General features: G+C 31.9%; 4 protein-coding genes across 9 annotated transcripts; 2 read left to right on the top strand and 2 right to left on the bottom strand.

The window, feature by feature from the left end:
* The first annotated feature begins 4,637 nt into the window (after positions 1 to 4,637).
* LOC111296165 (caffeoyl-CoA O-methyltransferase-like) lies at positions 4,638 to 6,004 on the top strand. The gene is made up of 5 exons (XM_022890281.2): positions 4,638 to 4,745; positions 4,841 to 4,920; positions 5,053 to 5,197; positions 5,283 to 5,414; positions 5,519 to 6,004. Exons 1-5 carry the CDS (start codon positions 4,653 to 4,655, stop codon positions 5,810 to 5,812), a joined length of 744 nt encoding a protein of 247 aa, XP_022746016.1. The 5' UTR covers positions 4,638 to 4,652; the 3' UTR covers positions 5,813 to 6,004.
* A 2,036-nt stretch (positions 6,005 to 8,040) lies between these two features.
* LOC111296171 (small ribosomal subunit protein uS9) lies at positions 8,041 to 8,747 on the bottom strand. The gene has a single exon (XM_022890294.2). The coding sequence runs from the start codon at positions 8,674 to 8,676 to the stop codon at positions 8,236 to 8,238; it is 441 nt and encodes a 146-aa protein (XP_022746029.2). The 5' UTR covers positions 8,677 to 8,747; the 3' UTR covers positions 8,041 to 8,235.
* A 5,248-nt stretch (positions 8,748 to 13,995) lies between these two features.
* LOC111296149 (wax ester synthase/diacylglycerol acyltransferase 11-like) lies at positions 13,996 to 16,750 on the top strand. Of its 2 annotated transcripts, XM_022890253.2 has the most exons (6): positions 13,996 to 15,208; positions 15,438 to 15,510; positions 15,611 to 15,678; positions 15,794 to 16,006; positions 16,117 to 16,254; positions 16,375 to 16,750. In XM_022890253.2, the coding sequence occupies exons 1-6, from the start codon at positions 14,402 to 14,404 to the stop codon at positions 16,528 to 16,530; spliced, it is 1,455 nt and encodes a 484-aa protein (XP_022745988.1). In that variant the 5' UTR covers positions 13,996 to 14,401; the 3' UTR covers positions 16,531 to 16,750. The 2 variants fall into 2 exon arrangements, with proteins under 2 accessions (XP_022745988.1, XP_022745995.1); XM_022890260.2 differs by lacking the exon at positions 15,438 to 15,510 and having other exon boundaries at positions 14,250 to 15,208; positions 15,619 to 15,678; positions 16,375 to 16,625.
* Positions 16,751 to 17,055: 305 nt separating this feature from the next.
* Positions 17,056 to 24,443, bottom strand: LOC111296131 (filament-like plant protein 7). 5 transcript variants are annotated; one of them, XM_089745472.1, is made up of 7 exons: positions 22,298 to 22,571; positions 21,276 to 21,387; positions 21,010 to 21,151; positions 18,451 to 20,860; positions 18,299 to 18,359; positions 17,827 to 17,890; positions 17,056 to 17,667 (listed from the first exon to the last, which is right to left on the bottom strand). In XM_089745472.1, exons 2-7 carry the CDS (start codon positions 21,372 to 21,374, stop codon positions 17,387 to 17,389), a joined length of 3,057 nt encoding a protein of 1,018 aa, XP_089601598.1. In that variant the 5' UTR covers positions 21,375 to 21,387; positions 22,298 to 22,571; the 3' UTR covers positions 17,056 to 17,386. The 5 variants fall into 5 exon arrangements, with proteins under 5 accessions (XP_089601598.1, XP_089601599.1, XP_022745956.2 ...); XM_089745473.1 differs by having other exon boundaries at positions 17,056 to 17,890; positions 18,451 to 20,431; positions 20,520 to 20,860; XM_022890221.2 differs by lacking the exon at positions 22,298 to 22,571 and adding an exon at positions 24,112 to 24,443 and having other exon boundaries at positions 17,056 to 17,890.
* Between the last annotated feature and the right edge of the window lie 631 nt (positions 24,444 to 25,074).

Below are 25,074 nucleotides of genomic sequence, written 5' to 3'. Positions count from 1 at the left end.
TATTTTAAAGAAAAATATCTTTCTAATTTATTAGCATGCGATAATTTGATTTGAAAGATTCATATATTTAATAATTTTACACATTATTTACTTCAAAAAAATCTCAATCCAATGTACCAAATCATGGATACCTACAAGTTTTTTCTTAAAAAAATTTAATACCATTGTACTAGAAATACAAGGCACCCTTATGCAACTATCCTTGACAAGTAAGATCCATGAAAATTTTTGAGTTTAAACTTTATAAAAAAAAAAAATACAAAGCAGTTGTAGTAAAATTTGTCCCTGAAAAATTGGAACTTAAGACTATTGGGTCATTAAAAAAGCCCATTCGATCGTATATGACTGACGAAACCCAACCCCATTAAAATCCGAAAGAAGGTTCCAAAGAGACGTAGCAGTCTTGCAGGGTACACTAAGTTCTATGAGCGAAATTTGTAAATGATTTAATAAAAATTATAATAAAAATTTTAAATTAATAAATTAATATAAATTAATATAAAAATTAAAAATATATAGAATATATTAAAAATATTATTTATAATTTAAATTTAATTAATATTTATTTAAAAATAAAAATTGTATTAATATTTTTATTAAAAATATTTATTTAAAAATATATATCAAATTTTATTAAAAGTATTTTTTAAAATTTACACATCTAATATATATATATATATATATATATATATATATTATATTATAACATACAAAGTTACATGATTAAAATTGATTATGTGGATGTCCAACTGGATAATCTCTTTTAATGATACATAAATATTATCTTATTTATCAAATAAAATTTTTTAATAAATTATTTAAATTAAATATTTTGGATAATTATTAAAATTGAAATCGATATCTATCTAAGATTTGAATTTTTGCATAAAATTTGAATTCAAATATATTAAATCATAATTTATCTTTTCTTTTTAAATTTAATGGAATTTCAAATATATACTTAATAAAATTTTATTTTCTATCAAATAATTATATTTAATAAATTATTTAAATTTAATATTTTTAGATAATTATTTAAATTTAAATCAAAATCTATCAAAAATTAAAATTTATTTAATAGATTATTTAAATTTAATATTTTTAGATAAATTAATGAATTATTAACTAAAAAAGCGTATATTTTTTAAATAATAAAAACTTACATCTTTATATGAAAATATGAGACATTTGAATGTTGATAACAAAATTAAATAAAATTATGTTTTTGCTTTGAAAACAAATATAATGTTTTATTTATATTCTAATTCAAATATTTTTATATTATATATTTGCTTAATTTATTTGTTTCTCTTCTGTCTATAACTTTTTTTTTTATTTTACTTATATTGATTATAATTAATTTTGTGTATTATATATATTTTTTGTTTTATTAATTTCTTTAACGTTTTTATTCTCTGTTAATTTATTAACTTATTTACTTTTATTATAATATATATTTAATATTGATAAATTAATATGTAAATTTATATTCTCTATTTTTTTACTATATTTTTTATTATTGAATTTCTTTATTTACAATTGATGATACGAGAAAAATGATGATCACTATTATATCTAAATTATAAAAATACTATTAATTATGTTAAAAATGATTAAAAATAAAAATTATTTCAAAAAAAGTTTTTCAGCATAACATAAAAAATTATTGTTTTCATTTTATCTAAAAAATAACTTTATTTTGTTGACATATATAGAAATAATTGTTAGTGTAATATATTTGTGTAATAATTATTCAAAGTATGTAAAAAATAAGAACTAATAAAAAGTAAATGATTATAATAGAATTAATAATTGTGATTTGTTATCCAATCAAATATATATATACACACACCACCTAATCAACATTATGATAAAAATAATTATTAATTTTAACTATTTAAATATTAATTCTTAATTTTTTATCAAACCAAAAAAAACGATAGCAAAATTTTTAATATTTAGCAAATAAATTGAAGAAAATATTTTTTAATGAAAAAAAGGATTTTCATAATTCTTAAAAATTTACAAAAGATTAGATTTATTTTAGATGAATAATATCATTTATAATATATTACATATAATTTATCATTTAATTATAACTTAACATTTATAAATATATGATTATATATTAAATAATTAATTTAAAATAAATTTAAAATCATAAAAAATTTAATAAAAAATCCCGTACATTATGGGTTAAAAAAGCTAGTTTAATTTATATAACAAAATTTTTTAATATATTAATATTAATATTAATATTTAATTTAATTATTTTTAATAAAAAAAATTCATAAACTTTATCCAAAAAAAACTTCGTCCAATAATTTTTCTTTTACCGGGTGTGTACTGAGTATTTGGTCATCTCCGATTCACCGTAGCCAAGCTCAACGCTCTCCGGCGCAAACCTCCATTCCCAAGAAGACCAAATTCCTCTTTGCCCGACAAAAAGGCATATTATGGATTCTCAGAAATTGTCAGCTTTACACTCTTCCCTTGTCTCTCAAGTCTCAAACTCCTATTGCTTCTCCTTCTCTTTAATTCCAATCGTTTCCGATGGGAATCTCTTTTCCGTCCTCAACTATTTGCTTTCATCACAAGAAATCGCCACACTCTTTCCTTCATTTCTGTTTCCAAGAAACGGAAGAGAACCCATTGTCCAGAATCTGATTCTGAATCTATTTGTGAAGGCGGGGACCCCGAACTCGGACCCGACTCGGCGATGAACGAGTCAGATTTGGCTTGGCTGGAAATTCTGACTCGTTCAAAGCCCTCTTTAGAATGAAATCTTCCACCTTTCAGTGGCTCGCTGGGTTGCTCGAGCCGCTGCTAAAGTGTCGTGACCCGGTTGGTTCACCGTTGAATCTATCGGCTAAGTTGCGGCTCGCTATTGGTTTATTCAAGTTAGCCGCCGTTTCAAGTTACCCTGAAATCGCTCAAAGATTTGGGGTTTCCGAGTCTGAGACTCGTTCCTGTGCTAAACATTTGTGCCACGTTCTTTGCACCAATTTTCGATTTTGGGTTGCATTTCCCAGTCCAGATGAGAAAAAGTCTGTATCTTTATCTGTTAAACAATTTACGGGGTTGCCAACAAATTGATTCGGTGTTATTGATTGCACTAGCTTCATTATTGTAAATGAAAACAATGGAAGCCTTGATTGCAAAGTTGCTTAGTGGTGGATTCAACATCAAGAATTTTGAGCATTGTTGCTGGTTTGAAAGGAGATAGGGATCATTCCAGAGTCCTTAAATCTTCAACTCTGATTAAAGATATTGAGGAAGGTAGGTTACTGAATTCAAGTACTGTACTTCTTAATGGAGTGGCTATAAGTTAATATTTGGTTGGTGATCAAGGGTACCCTTTGCTTCCATGGTTAATGGTACCTTTTGTTAATGAGGTTCCAGGGTCAAGTGAAAGGAAGTTCAAGACTGTAGTATTTCCATTAATTAATATGAATTTATAGTAACCGGAAAGACTTCTCCAAATTATTCTAATAATTTAGTGTCTGGAAATAAAAGAATAACCAAAAACCTTCAAGGACTTCCTCTTTGTTCTTCGTATGCTTTGAATATTTATTTTTTTTAGATTCAACTATATATTCATTTGAATTATATAAAATATTAAAATTTATATATTCATATCATATTTTATATAAAAATTATATATCATAATTTATATTAATATAAAAATAAAAAATATAATTTTTTATTATTAAATTTATATATAATTATTATTATAATTTTAAATCATATTATTTTTATATCATATTTATATTATATTAACATTTCATATTTTAAATTTCTTTCGAGAATCCTCCACGTTGACGAATGAAAATGCTTCTTACTTATAGATCAAAAGTTGGTGAAATTGTATATATATAGACTGTAGTCGCCCTCATCTTTTGACCTAATTTTTTGAACGAAAATATGTAGAGAAACCAAAGTTGACTGTTTCTCTCATGCCTGCTGCATTCGATGCATGTGCACATAGGAGAAATCAATTAATTAAATCGAACAAATTAAATAAATCAATCAACGGATAAAAAAAAATAACAAATATAATATAAAATTAAATCAAATTTAATTATATTTAATAGGATTTGAACATAAAATTACAAAATTTTAAAATCTTCTCTTTAACATTAAAATAAGATGATGATATATACCTTCTTCTTAATTATAATTATTTAATCACCAATTTGACTTAAAATCTAACAAGCATTTATATGTTGCCAACCGTTAAATGTATCATAAATATTGGAATAATGATCTGTAAAAATATCTCTTTGCTCCAATAAGACAATTAGGCTCAAAATTATTTACAAGTTGGGTAAGATTGTAAAGCTTTAAGAAACAAAAGTGATGGATTGACCTCGTTACCAAGTCATGACTCATTGGCCTACTTTCAACAAATGCTACATTGGTGTAAGAATGGGTCCCAATTCATCTACAATTTTGGAACTTCACCAACCCCCCACCGGGTAGGCAGGCGGACCAACCACCCAAATTCTCGGTCCAACCGGGATATTTAACTTCTATATAAGCCCATTGCATTTCCTCTTTCAGCTCAGGTTACCATTCGAAGGCAATCGGAAACTCTCTGGTCCAGGAAAACAGGAAAAGCAAAGAAAGAACCTTTTTAAAGATTTGTAGCAATGGCAACCAATACACAAGAGCAGCAGTCTCAGGCTGGCAGGCACCAGGAGGTTGGTCACAAGAGCCTTTTGCAGAGTGATGCTCTTTACCAGGTATCATCATTGATTGATTATGTCGTATCTTTCATTTTTAATCATTTTTTTTACGTTAGTTTTTTAGTTTATTAATGGGATTTTGGTTTTTGCAGTATATCCTTGAGACTAGTGTATATCCGAAGGAGCCTGAACCCATGAAAGAGCTCAGAGAGTTGACTGCCAAGCATCCATGGTTCGTTCTTGATTCAGATTCTTAAAGCGTCACTACTATATGGACCTCCTTTGAGTTTTTTTTTTTTCTTTCTTTCTTTATTTGGTTTGGGAATTAAACTGTTGTTGATTTTATTGGAATGATTGGAAACAGGAATCTTATGACTACATCAGCTGATGAAGGCCAATTCTTGAACATGCTTCTTAAGCTGATCAATGCCAAGAACACCATGGAAATTGGTGTCTACACTGGCTACTCTCTTTTAGCCACAGCACTTGCTCTCCCTAATGATGGAAAGGTAATTAATTGTTTAACAGACAAAAAGAAGGAAGTCATCTTTAAATGACATGGGAAAATAAAGTCGTGTATTTTTATGTTTCCAGATCTTGGCCATGGATATTAACAGGGAAAACTATGAGTTGGGTCTGCCTGTTATCCAAAAGGCTGGTGTTGCACACAAAATTGATTTCAGAGAGGGTCCTGCTATGCCAGTTCTTGATCAATTAGTCGAAGATGTAAATTTCACCAACCCCATCCATGTTTTTCTTTTAAAAGCTTTATTTTTTCCTCAGAATTTGTCAATAACTGAGAGTTATTTTCTATATGGAAAAATTCGCAGGAAAAGAATCATGGATCCTTTGACTTCATCTTTGTGGACGCTGATAAGGACAACTACCAAAACTACCACAAGAGGCTAATTGAGCTGGTGAAAGTAGGTGGGTTGATCGGCTATGACAACACCCTATGGAATGGCTCGGTGGTAGCACCACCTGACACTCCTCTCAGGAAATATGTTAGGTATTACAGAGACTTTGTTTTGGAACTCAACAAGGCTCTTGCCATTGACCCCAGGATTGAGATTTGCATGCTTCCAGTTGGTGACGGAATCACCCTTTGCCGTCGGCTCAAATGAACCGCCAACACCACCCAACGTTGACCACCTCTCATTCGGCACAAAATTTGACATTAACATCTTAATGATCTTATGTATTGCCAATTTTCAACTCCCCCACTCCCTTTTTCTTTGTTTATCGTAATGCACCGGTGGATGATTGAAGAATCCCATATTAAAATGGTATTATAAAATGGTATTTTTAAACATGCTTATCTACCGTTGTCAAATCGTAATTATTTTCTCAAGCTAACATCCAAGTTCAAATATTTTCAACCAATGATGAAACAATTGTACTTTTGCAATTTGATATTATCTGTACTTTAGGATTATGTGGTCTACAATGCTTTTCCCTGAAAATAATATAGAAGCTCTTTTATTTATTCAAGATTTGAACTCTCGTTATTAAAATTGAAATTTCAATATTCTATAAATAATTTATATTATCGTTGGCAAGCTTTTTTCTTTTTACGTTTGGATTCTAAGAAAGTTATGATTTAAGAAGCTATGTGTAGGTTTCAGTCGAAAATTTGATGTCAGCATAGAAAACAAACATAAAGAGTAAAATATATGTTAAAATCCCCAATTTTAGGAAAGACCCAAATTGTCAATTTATTAATGGGTGCTGAATCAATATATAAATAATGATTCTTACTTGTCCTGAAATCATGCAATAAGTACTAGTTTAAATGACTACATGACAGCATATAAACTTTCTTAATTAATCTCTAAATTTCTCAAATAACCATCACATTTCGTTCTTTTGTTCAAATTGGATTGAACCATTTTTAAAGATTAAAATAAAAGAAAAGAAATCTTCTAAGTTCAACATACTTTATTCCATGGTGGTTCTTTAACTTCGGCTTCGTGTGTGGCTTTGTTCTATTCAGTTCTATTGCCCAATTACGTGGCTTCCACCCACCGAGAAACCCACCAAACCTCATTCCGGGTCAATTGGCTCTAGTTGCGAACGTTCTTTTCCATTTTCCCTTTTTTTTTTTTTTTATTTCTCTCTTTTGATAGCAATCAATGATTGCACTGTTATCTGACCTTTTTTTTTTTGCTTTAAGAAGAACAGGACAAATAGGGTAATAGCCACGTATATCCTTCAAATTTAGAAAAAGACGACTTGGAATTTAAACCTAAACTTGATGCCTACTCCTAAAAAAAGGGCTAATTGTGTTTGTTAAAAAAAAAAATCACAACCCAATAACAAAAAAATGAATTACAAGTATAAAAATATCAACTGAATTAAATATCAAATTGAAGGTTGCTACATTTGTTGTAGAGAGACATGGTCTAACGGAAGACAATTAAATAAATCAATTGAAGGTTGCTACATTTGTTGTTGAGAAATATGGCCTAATGAAAGAGTGATGCATATTCATTTCCATAACAAAAACGTTTCAAGTATTAATTAAGCATTTGATGAGAAATAGGAGAATTTATAAGTCAAAGAAATTATTCAAGATTAGCTAACAGAATGTATCCGTATCAATGTAAAAGTAGAAAATTCTTACTAAGGATCTGCTCGATAGAACTCTAATCACACCAAATATTCTAATTCAACATTCTTTCCTGACACTTTACCATCACTGTTATCACATGAGAATGTTTCTATTATTGAAATTAAAATTTGACTGTTACTTATAATATGAAGCACCATTCATTCAATAAAAAAACACTGCCAATGAGAAACCCAAGGAACATCTAAACCTAAAAACTTAACTAATCAAGAACAATAGTCAGAAACTATACATATTTAGCAACATGAGATTGATTCTAGAAATTGAAATTTTCCTTTCATGTACTAAATATTTGACAACTTGAAGCCATGCATCACAAGAGGAAACAAAATTGCATCATTCTGCAGTAAGTAAATGAGATAATGTAGTCTAACCTTTGATTCCAAAAACTTTCCTTCACACAAAATGCAGTATAAGTCATAAACATTAATATATTAAGTTACAAGAAGTTAGTAATATTCTAATCAAACACGGCATAAGAGTAATACCAGAAACAGGATGTCAGTCATGCTAAATGGATAAATCTGAAACCACCATTGATTAAACAATATTAACATACCAAAATGTATCAACAAGCTATGACATATGATCTAAAAGCATCTAAAAGTTAACATTATACTAAAACACTAAACCATGATCGAAGCAAAGCTAAACTAAACTACTTCAAGAGAATTCTAAGTAATCATCCAAGAGACAAATGAAACACGAAAAGCAGAAGGAATATATCAATAAAATAACTTAGGCGAATATCTATAGATTAACGCAAACATTGAAGCCAAAATTAACATTTAAAGTTCCGAAACTCAGTCATAGCTAATTTTAATCCACATAACAAAAACTAATTCAAAATGAACATAACCATATTATCTCTTGAAATGCAACAAAACCCAGTTTTTCCAAACAAACCATGAAATTTCTTCAACGGTAACTCTTCTGGAACCTTGCCCTAGCACCTCTTCCACCGAACTTCTTGGGCTCGCACCTCCTTGGATCGGCCACCAGCAAAGTCCTATCGTACCTGACCAAAATGTCCTTAATCTCCTTCTTGCTTTGCTCATCAACGTACTTCTGGTAAAAAGCGACCAGGGCTTTAGCGATGCTTTGACGGATAGCGTAGATCTGAGATGTGTGGCCTCCGCCTTTCACTCGGATCCTCATGTCAACACCAGCGAAACGTTGGCGACCGAGGAGGAGGATTGGCTCGACGGCCTTGAAACGGAGGATCTCGGGCTCAACAAGCTCGATGGGACAGCCGTTGATCTTGATCAAACCACGGCCTCTCTTACAGTAGGTCACGGCCACCGCTGTCTTCTTGCGGCCGAAACATTGTACGGATTCGATCGGCGCTCTTTCCGCCATGTTTCACAAAAATAAGGCGTTCGCTCTTTGCCTAAAGTGAAAACCCTAGCGAAGGGAAATTTACGGAGTGTCAAGAGATTTATATATCGGGTGGGCTAGGGTTTTTGAAATGCTTAAACGATGCGTTTTTAACTCCAATACCTTTTTTGGGCTATGCTTGAGCCAGGTTTAGAAACATTTTAAGGCCCAGTCCAATTTACGAGATTGGATACAAATATATGAATGTCATATCTAATGTGACTAGTGGGTTTAGGAGTTTTTTTTTTTTTTTTTTTTTTTTTAACATTTGGATTTATGGATAAATTTTCCTTATATTCTAAATTACTTCCATTTTTTCTCATAATGGAGTGTTTTTTTGTTTAAGGCTATATGCTAATGAAAAAGGTTAAATATAATAGTAAATCGATAAATAAATTATTTTACTTTATAATTTTTTTTATTTACATGAGCATGAGTTTCGTTTTAATCATATTTTAAGCTATCATTATATGTATTTTTATCACTTTGCATATATTATATATTTATGAGTTAATATTTGATACATTATTATTATAAAATTTTTATTTTGTGAGTTAAGAGATTTATATATTTTTTTTATTTTTCAAAGATATTTTAAAAGATATATATTACTCTACTAATCTTATTTTTTAAATTTAAAAACTCGAATGAAAGAAAAATATCACGTACTATTTGAAAATGTTCTCTTTAAAAGCTTAGAAGTTACAAGATTATACATATACAACATTATTGAATATATATCCAATCACTTTCTTATCTTAATCTTTAAAAGATCAGTTGAAAATCATGTAAAGTGTATGTTCTACCCCACCATCCCCCTCTCTTTTGTAAGGCACTAACCCTTATTTACAACAAAAAAAATAGATATTAGTTAATTAAATTCGTAGGAGAGAAGGGCTCTTAGTTTATCAACTAAGATTGATTATTGTAAGAAAACGAGGAAAAAAAATTTGAATGTATGTGATCGACGTGGGAGACTAAGCCTATAAAATCCTCAAACAAGGGATTAGGCTCAATTAAAATCTAAAAACCTGATATTATCAATTTTTTTAAAAATTCTATTTCTTCTTGGCTTTTCGTAAATTTTTAAGGTTTTTTTTTTCTGGCTGTTTTTATTTTTTTTTTATAATATTGCATAATCAAGCTTTGATTATTCGCCCATGATTTGTAAGCTTTGATTAGATTTTTAGGTTAGTTTAGGGTTTGATTTTGGTTTTGGTTTTAGTTTAATTTCTATTTGATTTAATTTTTAGTAAAATGTATTTTTTGTTAAACATTTAATTTAAAATTAATTAATAATAAGTGAAAAGATTTAATTATAATATAAAATTATAAAAATTAAATATTTATTAGATGTAAAATAATATTATTTTAATAAACTTTTATCATATGTAAATAAAAAAAAAAAATTATTACATAACAAACTTAAAAAAAACAATAAAAAAATATTGATTTTAATATCATATTAAACTACATAAAATTAAATATTTATTAAATATAAAATAACACCATTTTAATATTCTTATCCATACGAAATATGTCGTTTTTATTTATTTTTTACTTCGTTCTTTGGCAAATTATCATTGTCGATGCCCACTAAAAATCCCAAAAACTTTCTTATTTTCCTTCTTTCAAAGCGTCTTACATAATTTATGAATTATCCAGCAGCTGAGTTGGAAAAAGTAAAACCAACACCAATTTCGGCTTTTAATTTGTCGACTTCTTTTTAAAAAAAAAAAAAAATTTTGTCAATTTCTTAATGACACCAAAGGACAAAATAATATAAAATCTAGAAACGACATTGGGACCCTCTCCCCCCCATTCTTGGCAGTGGTTGCCAAAATAGCTAACAAAGCTTGAAATGGTCACGTAACTCTATATATCCCTGCGGCCTGAGCTAATTTCATAGCTCTTGCCAATTTGGACCGACGCTTTATTACAGATTATATACTATAGTTTCCATAGGTGGTCTTCTCGTTTCTCAATATATATTTTTAGATAAATTACATATAAATATTATATGGTTAAATAAATTTACATATTAATAATATTTAAAAAATAATATTTAATCCATTTGTGTTTTACTCCCTTAGTATATCTTTAACGTCGTTAGATCTAACTTTTTTTTTTTTTTTCATAACTTCACCCATTAGGCCACCAACCAAGCATTTATCACCGTTTCCTCAAGCTTTCTCACCCTCTATCTTCAAATTTTACCCATCAATCCACCACTCATACTCATGACATTTTTTTATAAATATCAGCATACCAAGCAAACATGAATAAAATCTTTTTTTCTCTTCCCTTTTTCTTCATTTTGCAAATTCAATAATGACCAACAACTCATCCATTGAATCTCATTTTTCATATTTTATCTTCTAATTATCTTACCCACCTCTCTCTTTCTTCGAATTTGAATACTCAAAATTATTTTTTATGATTGAATCCAATGCATTAATAAATTTTCAATTAAAAAACAGAACTAAATTAAGAAAGATGAGTTTCAATTCTATTACCATCACCATTGAAATAAAAAAGCAATAGTGAATTGCTTAATTGTGTTGCTATCTTTATTTTCGTCAAACTCAATTATTTTGGGTTTCAATGAATTGGTCTTGAAATTTATAATATGTGAGTTTCAAATTTTATTTTATTTTTCAATGGATTTGCTGTGTTTTGGAATTTGTGAAATGTGAGTTTTGTTATTTTAAAACAATATGATATCATTAATTTGCACTTTGTTGCTATAAAAGTTGGAAACAATGAAGGAAAAGATGAAAAAAAAAATGAAAACCTTCATTTATCTGATTTTAGAAATAATGAATGAATTGATGATGATAAAGAAGGAAAAAAAAAAAAAGAAAAACAATAACGGTTTTAGTATAAAATAATTAAATATTAGTTTTTAAATTTTATGAGTCATTTTCAATTGTCTTAAACCACAAAATATGTATATGTAATTTACCTTATATTTTTTATTTTAAAAGTAAATTCAACCGTTTGCCTTCTCATAATTGAAAAATATAATGCAGCTTGGTAATTTTATAATCTTGACATCGCTATTATCACATCCAACATTCATATGGTAAGATAATTTATTGATAAAATATTAGAAGATTTATATTACCAATAATTTTTAAATTATACTAAATGTTGATTAATAGGAACTTTAGATAATTGTTTATCTGTCAATAATATTTGAAGAGTTATTTATTTATTATATATTATTATTTTAAAATTAATTATGTTAAAAATAATAGAATATTAATTTATAAATTTATAATTAAAATAACATATTAAATATTTTATCATAATTCAAAAACTATTAATAACATTATCCCAATATTCAAATTTTAAGTTTGAATATTTTTAAATATAAAAAATCTAGTTATTACGTGTATTAAAAGAAAAAAAAAATGGTCTAGTTGTGTTCAAGTTAGGGTCGTCAATCCAACTCGTCATCGATGGATTTCGATCCGATTTGATCTTATGAGATAGAGTTTTTTTTTTTTTTGAAATTTAGATTTCAGATCTAATCGGATAAAGTTAGGAAACAATCAAGATCGGATTGGATTTGAATTTTAGGCAAACTCGACCCGACTCAATATTATATAAAAAATTATTTTTAATTAATTATTTAATTTTTTATTTATATATTTATATAATGATATTTTTAAATATTTATATTTAAAAAATAACATTTTATTAATTTCAAATCAAATTAAATTAAATATAATTTATATAATATTAAATTAATGTGAATATAAAAAAATAAAAAAAATTTTAAATAGAATCAATTTTAAATTTAATAATATATAAAATCAGATCGGAGACGAACACAACTTACCTCGAATCCGATCCTATACCAACTCTAGTCCAAGTTGTGTGCGGCTGCGAATCTATTATTGTTCATGACTCAAATGATGACTTTTCAACGCCCAACCTTCCACGTTACTGGATGGGTCAATTTTATCATAATAGGTATGCCAAAAAGCACGCCAATGACTGATGTTTGCTGTTTGGCCAAAGCCAAACGTCAATAAAGCCAATGGCCTCGTCAAGTCGTCATCTTCACCCTTGTATGTACTCGGAGTCACAGAACCGGACTGTACTCCCCACCCCCAAAAGGCAAAGTAATAAATTCCTACTGCGACTATTCTTAGTACAACGAATAATAAAATCATCGAAACGGAAGTTATTGTTGACCCAGCAATTAATATCATTTAATACGGCAAATAAAAATCAATAAAAAAATAGAAACATTAATTTTTTTACGGGCGTCGAGAAATACTATTTAAGAAAATTTAAAATATATTAATTACATTTTTTAAGTATTAATTTAATTAAAAACATTTAAAAAACTATTAAAATCAAATATTAAATTAAATGAAAATAATATCTAATGCCATTAAGGCTTAGTTTGGATTCAATCACATCCCCGATGGAGGTGCGATTGCAATCAAAATTTGTGCCTATTGGTCGTTGGGGACCCAAACGCATTTGTAGTGCAATGAGATCAGTGGCGATTGCTAAGGTTTTATTTGGATTTTATCGTTTTTTTTATATGATATGATTAAATTTATTATATCTTTAATTAAATTTAAATTTTAATTTTAATAAAATTTATTTAATATAATTTTTTTGTTAAAATTTTTTAATTTTAATTACAGTAATTTTTTTTACTATTTTTAATCTTATCATAATTAATTTTACCATCTATCCAAATAAAATTTAACATAACTTTAGTCGTCAATTGCACCACAACTTGTTTATTTATTTATTTTATTCTTAAAATCTTATCATAATAAATTTTATCGTCCATACAAATGAAGCTTAACATAATCTTAATGGCTAACCACACCACAACTTTTTTATTTTTTTCTTTTTATTCTTAGAATTTTAATGTTAACCCAAACATACCATAACTCTTACTTTTTCTTATTTTTTAATTGATTTTATTTTTATTATTTAATAAATTAATAAAAATGTTATTATTATAATATAGTACACTAATAAATAAATAAACTTTATTTTAATTTTTTATTGTCATTTTTTAATAATTTATTCATAAAATTATTATTTAAGGTAATTTAATAATTATTTATTATGTACAATTTTTATTCTCATATCTTTAATAGTTATTTTTTATTTTTATTACAATTTATTTTACTATCATTGTTATTATTTTATTTAAATACATATTCTATCATTAATTTTGATTTTATTATTATATAATTAATGTCACTTTCTTCAATATTTTTAATCTCATTAACATAAAAATAAAAAATAACTCTAAAAATAAGACCCGGTCATCTCCAAAACCTTGACGATGCTGTCCAATGCTCTCTCTGTTTCCCAATTTATAGTTTCCAGCCCAAAAAAACCGCTGAAAATTTCTGCCGGCAGAGGTTGGTAGTATCCACCTACAGTTTCCTGACTGGAAAAAGTGTCATCGTACATCAATTGTGGACGGGTCTTGTGAGATTTTTATTGCAGCTTTTACGTCAGGCACACATTCGGACAGGCGCCACATAAGTGTACGAATAATGTAATAGAACAAATTCTCTACTGTTTGATAGCCTTTTCTCACCAAAATAGGCTACAGTTTCAGTTTAGTTTAGTTTAGTGTACTCCACAACAGGTCAAAATTACGTTGTCCAGTCAGTAACTTTTTGAATTATCCAATTATCCCTGCCTTTTCCCCCTTATGGCCGGCCCAGGCACTTTCTCTGACGAACCGTTGACTCCCTCCGGCCGCCTTTTTCTTCAGCCACAAACAAACGTCGTCATCCACTGTATCGTCCGTGGCAAAAACCCCTTTGACATAGATTCCGTTAAATCGGCAGTTAAGTCTTCCTTGATGGTTCAGCACCCCAGATTCTGCAGCTTGCTTGTTCGTGACAAAAATGGGTTTGAGCACTGGAGAAGAACCCAGCTGGATATTGACCAACATGTCATCGTCATCAATAACCGGCTCGATAAATCAGGCAATTTCCTGGACGAAAGCCAAGGTTTTAGCAGAGTAGAAGAAGAAGAAGATGATGATGAAGCAGCAGTGAATCAATACGTCGCTGATTTATCAGTGAGCAGTCCTTTAAGTACGGACAAACCTTTGTGGGAATTACATATCCTGATGGCGCACAAGTGCACTGTGTTTAGGATTCATCATGCTTTGGGGGATGGAATCTCTTTGTTGTCCATGTTGATGGCCAGCTGCAGGAGGGCAGATGATGCAGATGCGCTTCCCAGGTTGGCTCCCGAGAAGACTCCGGAATTTAAGGGCGGGAAAGGAAGGGATTGGTTTTGGTTGTTTATTGTCATCTGGGGGTTTTTGAAGATGGTTTGGTTCACTCTGATGTTTGTCACGGAGTTTGGGATCAGGAGTTTGTTTGTTTCTGACAGGAAAACGGTGATTATTGGTGGTGACGGGGTGGAGCTCTGGCCTAGGAAACTGGCTACTGCCAGGTTCTTGCTCGAGGACATGAAGGCGGTGAAAAAGGCTATTCCCAAAACTGTAAGTAACAAAATATCACTGTTCCATAACTCTTTTTTCTTTTAGTACCCCAAAACCCTGGTTTTTAGGCCTCCACAGATTCCTATTTTGTACAGTGTTTACGATTTATATTTAGGGAGGAAAGTTAACCCTAAATCCTGGGCCTAATTTGAAAGTCAATTACTGCCGATTTGTCGAAAACTTAGATTTATTGGATATTTTATCTTTCTGATTTTTTGCAAATATGCAGACCATTAATGATGTCCTCTTTGGGGTGGTGTCATCTGGTCTATCAAGATACTTAGATCACCGAACACCAAATGGTAAAGTTTGTTTACAAAAAAGAATGACTTACTCTGCCCTACACTTAATCAAACACCTGTAATATCCAGAACTGATTTGCACTTTAATGTTTGTTATTAGCCTTGCAGGAGGGCCTTCGTATGACAGGAGTAGCGATGGTTAATTTGAGAGCACAGCCAGGGTTGCAGGTCAGTTTCTGCTTCCTGATTTCGCACGCCACAGCAATGTTTTTAACAATTTTGGATTTGCCCCTTTTGTATGTTAGAAAGTCATTGGAGTTTTGACATCCTAAATCTTCGTCAGGATTTATCCAAATTAGTGATGGGGAATTCAGAAGCCCGATTGGGTAACAAATTTGGTGTAATTCTCCTCCCTGTTTACTATCATAAAGGTGGTAACAATCCTTTAGAGTATTTGAAGAGAGCAAAGACGATGATTGACAGGAAGAAACACTCTCTGGAGGCTTACTTCTCGTACAGAATCGGGGATCTTGTAATGTCAATGCTAGGACCAAAGGTGGAGCAAAACAAAATGAAAATGAAACCTCAGAAAACAACTAACTTTGAGATTTTTGTCTGCTAATTGCATTCTTTGTGAATAATTTCCCTTTTTTTTGGGTGTTGCAGTATGCTAGTTTGCTTAATTACAGACTCCTTTGCAATACTACCTTCACGATCTCAAACTTGATTGGCCCTTTAGAGGAAATTACAATTGCAGGCAACCCCGTCTCTAGTATTAAGGTCAATACATCCAGCCTACCACAGGTACAACATCCCATCTTGAATTCTTTCTTTCTTTCTTAGCAAAGGATAATGAAAATTGTTTATTTGATAGATGAATTGCATTTAGTTCATGAATACTGAGTGTTATTGTTGTTAATGCAGGCTATCACAATGCACATGTTGAGCTATGCCGGTAGAGCTGAAATGCAAATTCTTGTAGCTAAAGATATCATCCCTGACCCAGAGTTTCTGGCTAAATGCTTTGAAGATGCCTTACTTGAAATGAAGGAGGCAGCAATAGGGACCTATAAAGCATAGAAAAACTTTTATTTAGGTGTACAAGAGAAATTCATGGAGAATTTTCTGTACACATAACATTTATCACATGAAAATCCCAGTGAATTCTTTTTACCTCCTTTCCTGTCAATGTTCCGTTGCTATCATAATCTCCTTACAAGTTACAAATTTGTACCAAGCAAATTCAATGTATCAGAATATTTGACCAGTACCAAAAGGTACGGACAAGGGTGTCTCTATACGTCCATTTTTGTTCAGAACATAACAAAAAAATAACAAGGATAAAAACGGTTGTTTGATTGTGGCTTGTTAGTAATTAATATAATGTTTCTTTTTAAATTCAATGATAATAATATATTAAATGAAAAATAAACGGTTTTCTATATGTCATTCGACTATGTTTTCTTCTTCCAACTGCTTGCTGAAGGTTGGGGATGTTTGTAAGCTTTCAGAGTCAGCTGCTAGTTCTCCATTATTCCAGTTTAATTTGGGGAAAACTCTTAAGAGTTTGGAGGCATATTATCTCGTCAAATCTAGAAATCAGCATTCTGGTCAAAGAAAATTTATGATTGTATCTCACAAATGACAATTCTCTGGTTAACGCAACTAACTCAAACTGTAGTTATTCTGGTCTTTCAAACGCCTACATAAGCCAGATTAGGACACCATACACCTCTATTTCTCTCTCACTTTCTTCCCCACATTATGAGTCTTGCAGAAGGACCACAAGACTACAAGCTGTCACCATACTCAGTAAATAAGATGCAAAAAAAAAAAAAAAATCACCACACTATGAAAACTACCGGTGTATTGCCCTCAGTGACCATGTCTTCACTCCTTTTCAGGGAATTTTCACCTCTTCACCCTTTCCCAGTCACTAGTTGGTCTTTTGAAAAGGAGATTTTTTACTGTAACCTTTTTTCCTTCTCAACAGCAGCCTCCTTAGCAAACCAACTCCTTGCTTCTTGCTTGGCACCATAGCCAAAGCCATAACTCCAGTGTTAGTACCTTCATGCTTGGAACCAAGATGTGATTGTGAAATACATACTGGCACATCTGAAGCTTGCAAGTTCTTGCAATTATTGGAGTGAGGAAGGGATAAATTCTCTGCTTCTTCAATGCTTAAAGTTCCTTGAACATTGGGAGACTTGAAAACCTCTGCATTAACACCAACTTCAGCTATCATTCGATCACGCAAGGAGAAGTGTTTATTCATCTTTTTGTTATTCATTATAGTAGTGGCAGCACCACTTCTGGAGAAAACCTTGTCAAAGATTGCTGCATCTTGTGGTGAGGCCAACATCTTTAATTGCTTACCTAGGTTCAGAATTGTTTCCTGGCACTCCGCCAACTTCACTGAAGCTGCAGTAATTTCCCAACCCTGTATGTTGGAAAGGCAGAATATATCGGTGTTTGATATATGTTTTCTATTTTCAATTGAATTTGTTGGCTCATGTGTTTACAGAAGGCTGAACTCAACATAAAACAAAACCATTACTGGAAATTAAAAGATTGGCATTTGACATGATCGCACTGCAAATGTATCAGATAACATTACAATGACCTATCAACCGTAAAAGCTACATATCAGAACAATACCAAATATCAAATCAAGTACATAGATTCTATGACTTTCATATTAAATAGATCCTACAAAACTACTTTGTTCAATTCATTAAGCATGATGTTACCATTCTGAGCCAATTATAATCAAGTTTTAATAATTCGGGCATGTAGAAATCTGTCTTTTCTAAACAGAGGAAAATAGGTAAAATTGTGAACGACTTACATTTTGAGATTGCTTCCCCTCCCGATTCATGGCATACTTCGGTATTTCTTTCTTTGCCACACTGTGAGTTTTTAAGTTTCAGAAAGATCAGAACTATATTGACAAGTACCTTTATTATTCACAGGAAGTAAAACCAAGAAACAAAATTTTACCTCTCTAACTGGAGTTGAAGCTCAAGACATGTACCTTCTAGCTCTTCACAACAGTTATTTTTGTACTCCAACTCAACTTCCAAGGAAGAGCACTTCTGGAACATTCCATTCAGTTTAGCTTTGGCAACTGTGAGCTGGGTATCAAGATCTTCATTAATTGATTTCTGATTTTCGAGCTGATCCTCAATCAATTTCTTTGACTCTTTTAAAATATTAAGTTCTGTTTGTAAGCTTCCAATGCTTTCTTCTGATTCATGAAGTTGTACTGTCAAGGCCTCACTCTTGCAAGTTGCTGACTCAAGCCTGGCTTCCATATTCATCAAATCGTCTTTTAATCTCTTGTTTTCTTCTTCCAGGCTACACCAAATACCCTCCTTTCGGGAAAGAACACTCTGATTCTGGTCATTCGAAGAAGCTAAGGAGTCTAAGCATGATGATTGCTCTTCAGAAATATGGATCACATCCGATTCCACTACTAAACATTGCCCTCCAGAACCAACTTCTTTTTCACTTTGTGATTCATTCCAACCAAAATGTCTTTTGATCTTATCCCTTGCACTTGAAGCTTCCTTAGGAGTAACACAGTTGTTCACAATCCAGTCCAAAGCAAATGAGAGTTCCCCAACAAAATTTTCAAGATCAGCCCTTTTATTCAACAGATCATTGCAAGTACAAAGAAATTGTTGTAGAACAGTGCTTAATTCAGAACTTTTCCACTGAAAAACACAGATAAAATAGTCTGCATGAGCTGGTGATTGTTTGGGAGTTTGATCTCTTGCTAGACAACTGCCAGAGGTGTTGTAAGATGTTAGGCCAATTCCTTCAATGAGCTCAATGATTTTACGGATTGACTTGCTCAGATTAGATTGAAACTGTTGCTTCTTTGTTTTTTCCGCTGAGCTTTCAACACTAGAAGCTCCACTGAGTGAACCTACAGTAGGAGATGTTTTTGGAGATTGCCAGGCTATGTAGCCGCTGATATGGAGAGGATCAGATTCTATGGGTTGCATTGAACATGCTGTTTTATTAACATCAGGGGCACTTAAAAGATTGCTACAACCCAAAGCTATTTTGATGTCCTCGAGAATTTCATCTAAACTTCTGTTGGAGATACGTTTGTGCTCAGAGATAGCATGCAAAACAACCTGAAGCCAATCAAATGATGTTTCAGCCGCTACATCTCTTGAGTTTATCTGTTTTGTGTTGCTGAAGCCACGGTGACCCTCCCCAAACAGAACCAATTCCTCACTATTAGACACTGGATTATATCCACCTTCAGACACTAAGGCTAGTTTTTCCATCTCTATAAAATCGTCCATTAATCTCATTTCTGGAACTGTAATGGCCTTGTGTTGCATTGGATTCCTACGTCTTCTGTCTTCAGACTGTACAGATTCTGAAATCAAAGCATTAGACGATGAACAAGAAGCGCTATTTCCATCAATACTGCCAATATCAAAAGCTGATGTTAGAGATAGGTCACTCGATATTGAACTACTCTTTACCAGCTCCATCGAGTTCTGTCCTTTGAACAGCACTTTAGGCTGAATCTCAACCCGTCTTGGCGTGGATGATGTTTGAGAACAAAGTAAACTCGAGAACTGGATTTGAGCATTCTTCTTGATCATTATTTCTTTGAGAATCCTGTTTTCTTCTTCCACATTGCGTAGTTGCTCTAGCAGGAGATTGATATTCTTGGATGGATTTTCAGCAGTGGAGTCTCGAATAATCAAATCTCTTGTGGGATTCAGCTTTCTTCTTCTCATCTCTCTCTTGTCCCTTCCCAGCATTTCAACTTCATTCTTCATTTTCACCACGGCAGCAGGACCTGGCAGCCTCTTTTGCAGAAGGAGACGTAACTTCTGGCATTCAACTTCCAACTTGGTGATTTTCTTTATGCTGTCCAAGTGTTGCTTATGTGCTAAATCAGCAGATCGACGGTTGTAGTCCATCTCTTCATTTCGGATCTCAAGCTCCTTCTCTAGCACATGAAACTCATATTTCAAAAATGCATTCTCTTTTTCAGTGAAATCGAATCTATCCATTAGTGCACCCAATTCTGCTTCTACCTGAGACTTGTGCTTCTGCTGATCTTCAATCAATTTTTCTTTGACTAGCAGGGCCTTACTCAGACGAGAATTCTCAGTGGCCAACTCCTCAAGCTTTCTGTATGTCTCTGCCAGCTTGTCTTGTAATGCTTTCTGTGCTTTCTCAAACTCGCTTGATGTCTTCACGACAGCATCACGTATCCTCGTCTCCTGCTCTTGTCGAACAAAATTTAGCTGTTGCATACATTCCTTCAATGCAGCATCTGAGTGAGTTAACTTTTCATTTGCCAATTTTCCCTGCCTCAAAGCTTCATCTAGCTCTTTCTTGAGAAATATTGCATCTGCTTCTGACTTTTCCCAACCTAAAAGAAAACTTCTATTTATTAGATCATAGTCAAATCAAACTGCACACTTCAAACAAACTAAGTTGGTCTTCCAATGATACTGTGACCTTTACGGAAAGCCTTTAGAACAGAGGAAAAGAGAAGGGGCAAGGATAAAGATAAATCACCTGCATTGGCTTCTGGTGCCATTTTCACATTTTTTGTCACCAGATCATCCTTCTCATGACAATCAAGGAGGACTGAAGCAAGCTTCTCGTTTAGATTTTTCACTATTCTATCTCGTCCCCCCTGCACCGGAGGCATTTGTACCTAGTGTAGAAAAATATTGATCCTTGACCTTGAGTCATTTTCTTAGATCATATACAATGATCTTGAAAATAAACATCTCTATACAAGAACAATACGTGCAAGGAAACAAAGTAAGGGCTTTTACCTCTTCATCAATTCGTTTCAAAGAAATGTCAAACTTGTCAGTAGCAACAATTGTCTTCTCGGAAGATTTTTTCCTCCAAAGCCATGTTTTGTGGTCCATGTGACCTTAATTTCTATTCCATAAGAAGAGAAGAAAAGCATAATTATAATGCTATCAATGTAAAGCAGTTATACAATAAGCCATTGAAAGAATCCAAGCAGTTATAAAAACTGCAGAAAATAGAGCTAACTACTGAAAGAAACAGTCTTTGTCATCTAGACTTTAGTTGCAGCCAAAGAAACAGTCTTTCTCTAATAAGATAAGGCGAGTGTGATTTCCTCAAACATGCACATGATAACGAAAAATTCAGAATCTTGTGTACCTGGAAATGATAATAATGGCCGGAACAAACACTAGGGAGGATTTGACAAAATTCAAGCATTCCCAGATATAAATTTCATACAGTATTTCACAGACACAACACAGGCAGTTGGGTAAATTCAAAACAAATCAACAAATTCAACAGCATTAAAAAGGGAATTGTCTGCATCTCTAACAGATGCCTTCAACTATGGACCAGGGAGTACCAACTCAACATAACACCATAAATAGTAGATCATGAAGTTCACAGGCAGAATATGGACAGGAGACAACCTAATGCCAGAAGGACCAACATTCATTGTCAACTAAGAAGTGCTTTTATTGCTATTAAAAGAAGAATTGATTAAACTTTGGTCTTAAAAAGCATCAAGTATACTTTCCAAATACTTCATAATGACTTGTAATTGGTGCCATAACATGCATCTTAAGAAGGAAAATTACTTAATTGACTGCTTAAAAGAAAATTTATCAGAATTCCATGTATACAATCTAACTTATTATGAAAGCGACTCTGGTTTATTATCATATGACACATCAATGTCATGCATAATCATAAACAAATCCAACTTGAAGCAAAAAATGCAAGCTTTCAAAAGGACAAAAAAACCCTATAAAAATAATTAAGGAACGGAAGAGAAGTTGAATTGTTTAATATCTCTCACCTACGCTTATGCAGAGAATAAAGTTGTTTAACAACAGCTATAGCTTAATACTCGACCACCATTTACGGCACAAAAATTGCGGAGAAGATCATTAAGATAAAGTAACTGACATTGAAGTGAAAGAGAAATTATTGTAGCTTAAATTGCAAACCACAAAAACCCTGAAATCAGAAGGCCAAGAGAGATGTTGGGTACTGAAAGTACAGTTCTCTGTGTTTTTAACATAGGATGCTACCATCCACCGACAACCTATCAAGTAATAAATGTTAATGGCAACAGTAATGGAGGAAAAGAAGAAAAATAAAGGATGAAATATGGGAAAGAGAGGCATAAAAAGATGAGCAGTAATAAAGGGATAAAGTTAAAGGGGGTTGAAAATGTTTGCATGATCAAATCAATGGAGAGGTCCAATCCAACTAAATGGAGTCGTTTTCATGCGGTGGGATCTTCGAATTTGAAGACAGGAAAAAGATGGTGTTACGCGCTAGGAGGGTTTTGTATGTGACGACCTAGTGGGAAAGGAAAGTTTGCTTTGAGATGGGTGGTCCCACGCGCTTGGATGGAGATTGGATGGAAGTGTCATAATAAAAGTTGGGAAGTAATGATGTGTGTTGGTAAGATTTTTTTTTTTCTAATTTTACTTTTTGAAAGTATAATTCTGTCTTTTTTTTTTAATCTTTTTATTTTAAATTTTATTATCTATATTTTTTTGCACTTTTAAAATTAGATGGTAGGAATTAATTCATGTAATAAATTTTAATGTTTATTTTTTATACTTAAATTATAACTTTTCTTGCAACAAAAAAAATTAAGAATCGTAAACACCTTATTTAATCTTGAGATATTGTCGAATCTCAAGTCGGGCTTTAGGTTTAGTCTATTTGGTTTTAGATTTAAGTTTTGGTTTGGCCTTGGACTTCCCAAAATAAGCCCGAGATAGATCATTGAATTTGAATTGAAATTAAAAGATAAACTGGTTGAGTTTAAAACTGAAATTAAAAGGATAAAGAATGAAAATCTCATTCAAGATTCAATCGGATAACATTTTGATCTCATATCCTATGGAGGTTGAGTCCTTATCTAAGCAAGGACAATTACACTGCAAAAGGGAGGGCAACAATCACCATTCACTGGGAAACAATCACTACCCCAGTTGTTCAGCTCGCCTTCAACCATTGCCCAATCCATCCCAGGGCGTATCCAATCAACTTTTTCACCATTAATTCCCCACTGTTGTCCGTACCTCTAACAATCACCCAAAGGCTCAACAACAATTCTACTGCAAGAACCTGCGCCCAATTGAAACCATTATTTCCTAAAACATACTTCTCCCAATGATCAACATAGATACCATACACAGTAAAAAAAAACCCACAAACCTGCAAACAGAATCAATAACTACCCACAATTCACCATTAGCACAGAAACCCTAACAACAACATGCCGAGCCACACCGACAGCCCCAAATTCAATTTCAACCAACAATCAGGAAATTCACAACCCCAACATCACACGGCTCAGCCAACCACAGTCCCAAATTCAGTGCCAATCGACAATGAGGAAATTTACAGGCCAACAGTAATAGTCCCACAACCCAGCCGGCCGTAACTCCGACCCAGAAAACCCAAAAACTCAGCTCTATCACCTACTTGTTGCCAAAAGGCTATTCACTACCACTAAAGAACACTTACAAAGCAAAAAAAAAAAAAACAACATAGCAAAGCCCGAAACGAAAGAACAAATTTTTGGGTCTTTATTCAAAAGATTTAGGGTTTTCAAATTCAAGGTGATCCAAGACAAGGACAATAACACACCTTGAAGAATCGACATTAGGAGTGGAGGAACCGAGATGAGAATCACGACTTTCGGGCATAGATCCACAGCTATCTAGATAGTTTTAGAAAGAGTCAATTGGAGTACGAGAAGTAAGAGATTGAGATGAGTTCGTGATTAAATTTCAAAGAAGTTTCAGCTTCGCTGAACGGCAGCGCATGGCGGAGACGATGGCAGAGTAATGTTGGTTTTTAGAGTAGGCTTGAAGCCTAGCTGGTGTTCTTAAGTTTATTCTGGTTTGTGGAAAACCTTAAGGGGAGAGAGAGAGAGAGAGAGTAATCGAGGCAGACAAAGAGAAACCAAACCGAAAAGCGAAAGAAAAAATTGAACAAGGGCTTGTATAGTTTAAAAAATACGACCTCGTTTGGGAAAAAAGAGAATCGAATTCTTTAAGAGATCCATGCTCTAGCCCATTTAAAGATTCAACCCACAAGTGACCCTCTTCACAAACCTGAGTCTGAGTCGAAGCTAAGCCGCTGAGCCTCTAAGCCCATCTTGAGCCTGTAGTCGCATCTCCTAAGCTGCTTAGCCGGGTTGATCAGCTTTTGAGCTATTACTGAGAGTAGAGCCAAGCTGTTTTTTTTTAGCTAAGCCTCAAACTTTGGTATTTACTTATTTACTTTTCTTTTTTTTTTTTTTTTGCTTCAGTACCTATTTTCTTTTTCTTGAATAATCTTAAATTCTAAAAATAACAATAAAAATAAAAATAATTTCAAATTTTCAAAAAAGCTAAAAGATCAATTTTTCTTAAAATAAAATTTAAAAAAAATACTTTAAAAAAAAGTTAAAAGTATTAATTTTTTTTAAGATCAAATTTCAAAAGATACTTTAAGAAAAAATTGAAAATATTAATTTTTCTTGAAAATCAAATTTCAAAAAAATAGTTTAAAAAAAATTGAAAGTATAATTTTTTCGTGAATATCAAATTTTAAGAAAAAATACTT

Source organism: Durio zibethinus, chromosome 16 (genome assembly GCF_047325235.1).
Source record: "Durio zibethinus cultivar Kanyao isolate XHJ-2024 chromosome 16, ASM4732523v1, whole genome shotgun sequence".
NCBI classification, from domain to species: domain Eukaryota; kingdom Viridiplantae; phylum Streptophyta; class Magnoliopsida; order Malvales; family Malvaceae; genus Durio; species Durio zibethinus.
This window is presented reverse-complemented; position numbering and strand designations above follow the sequence as displayed.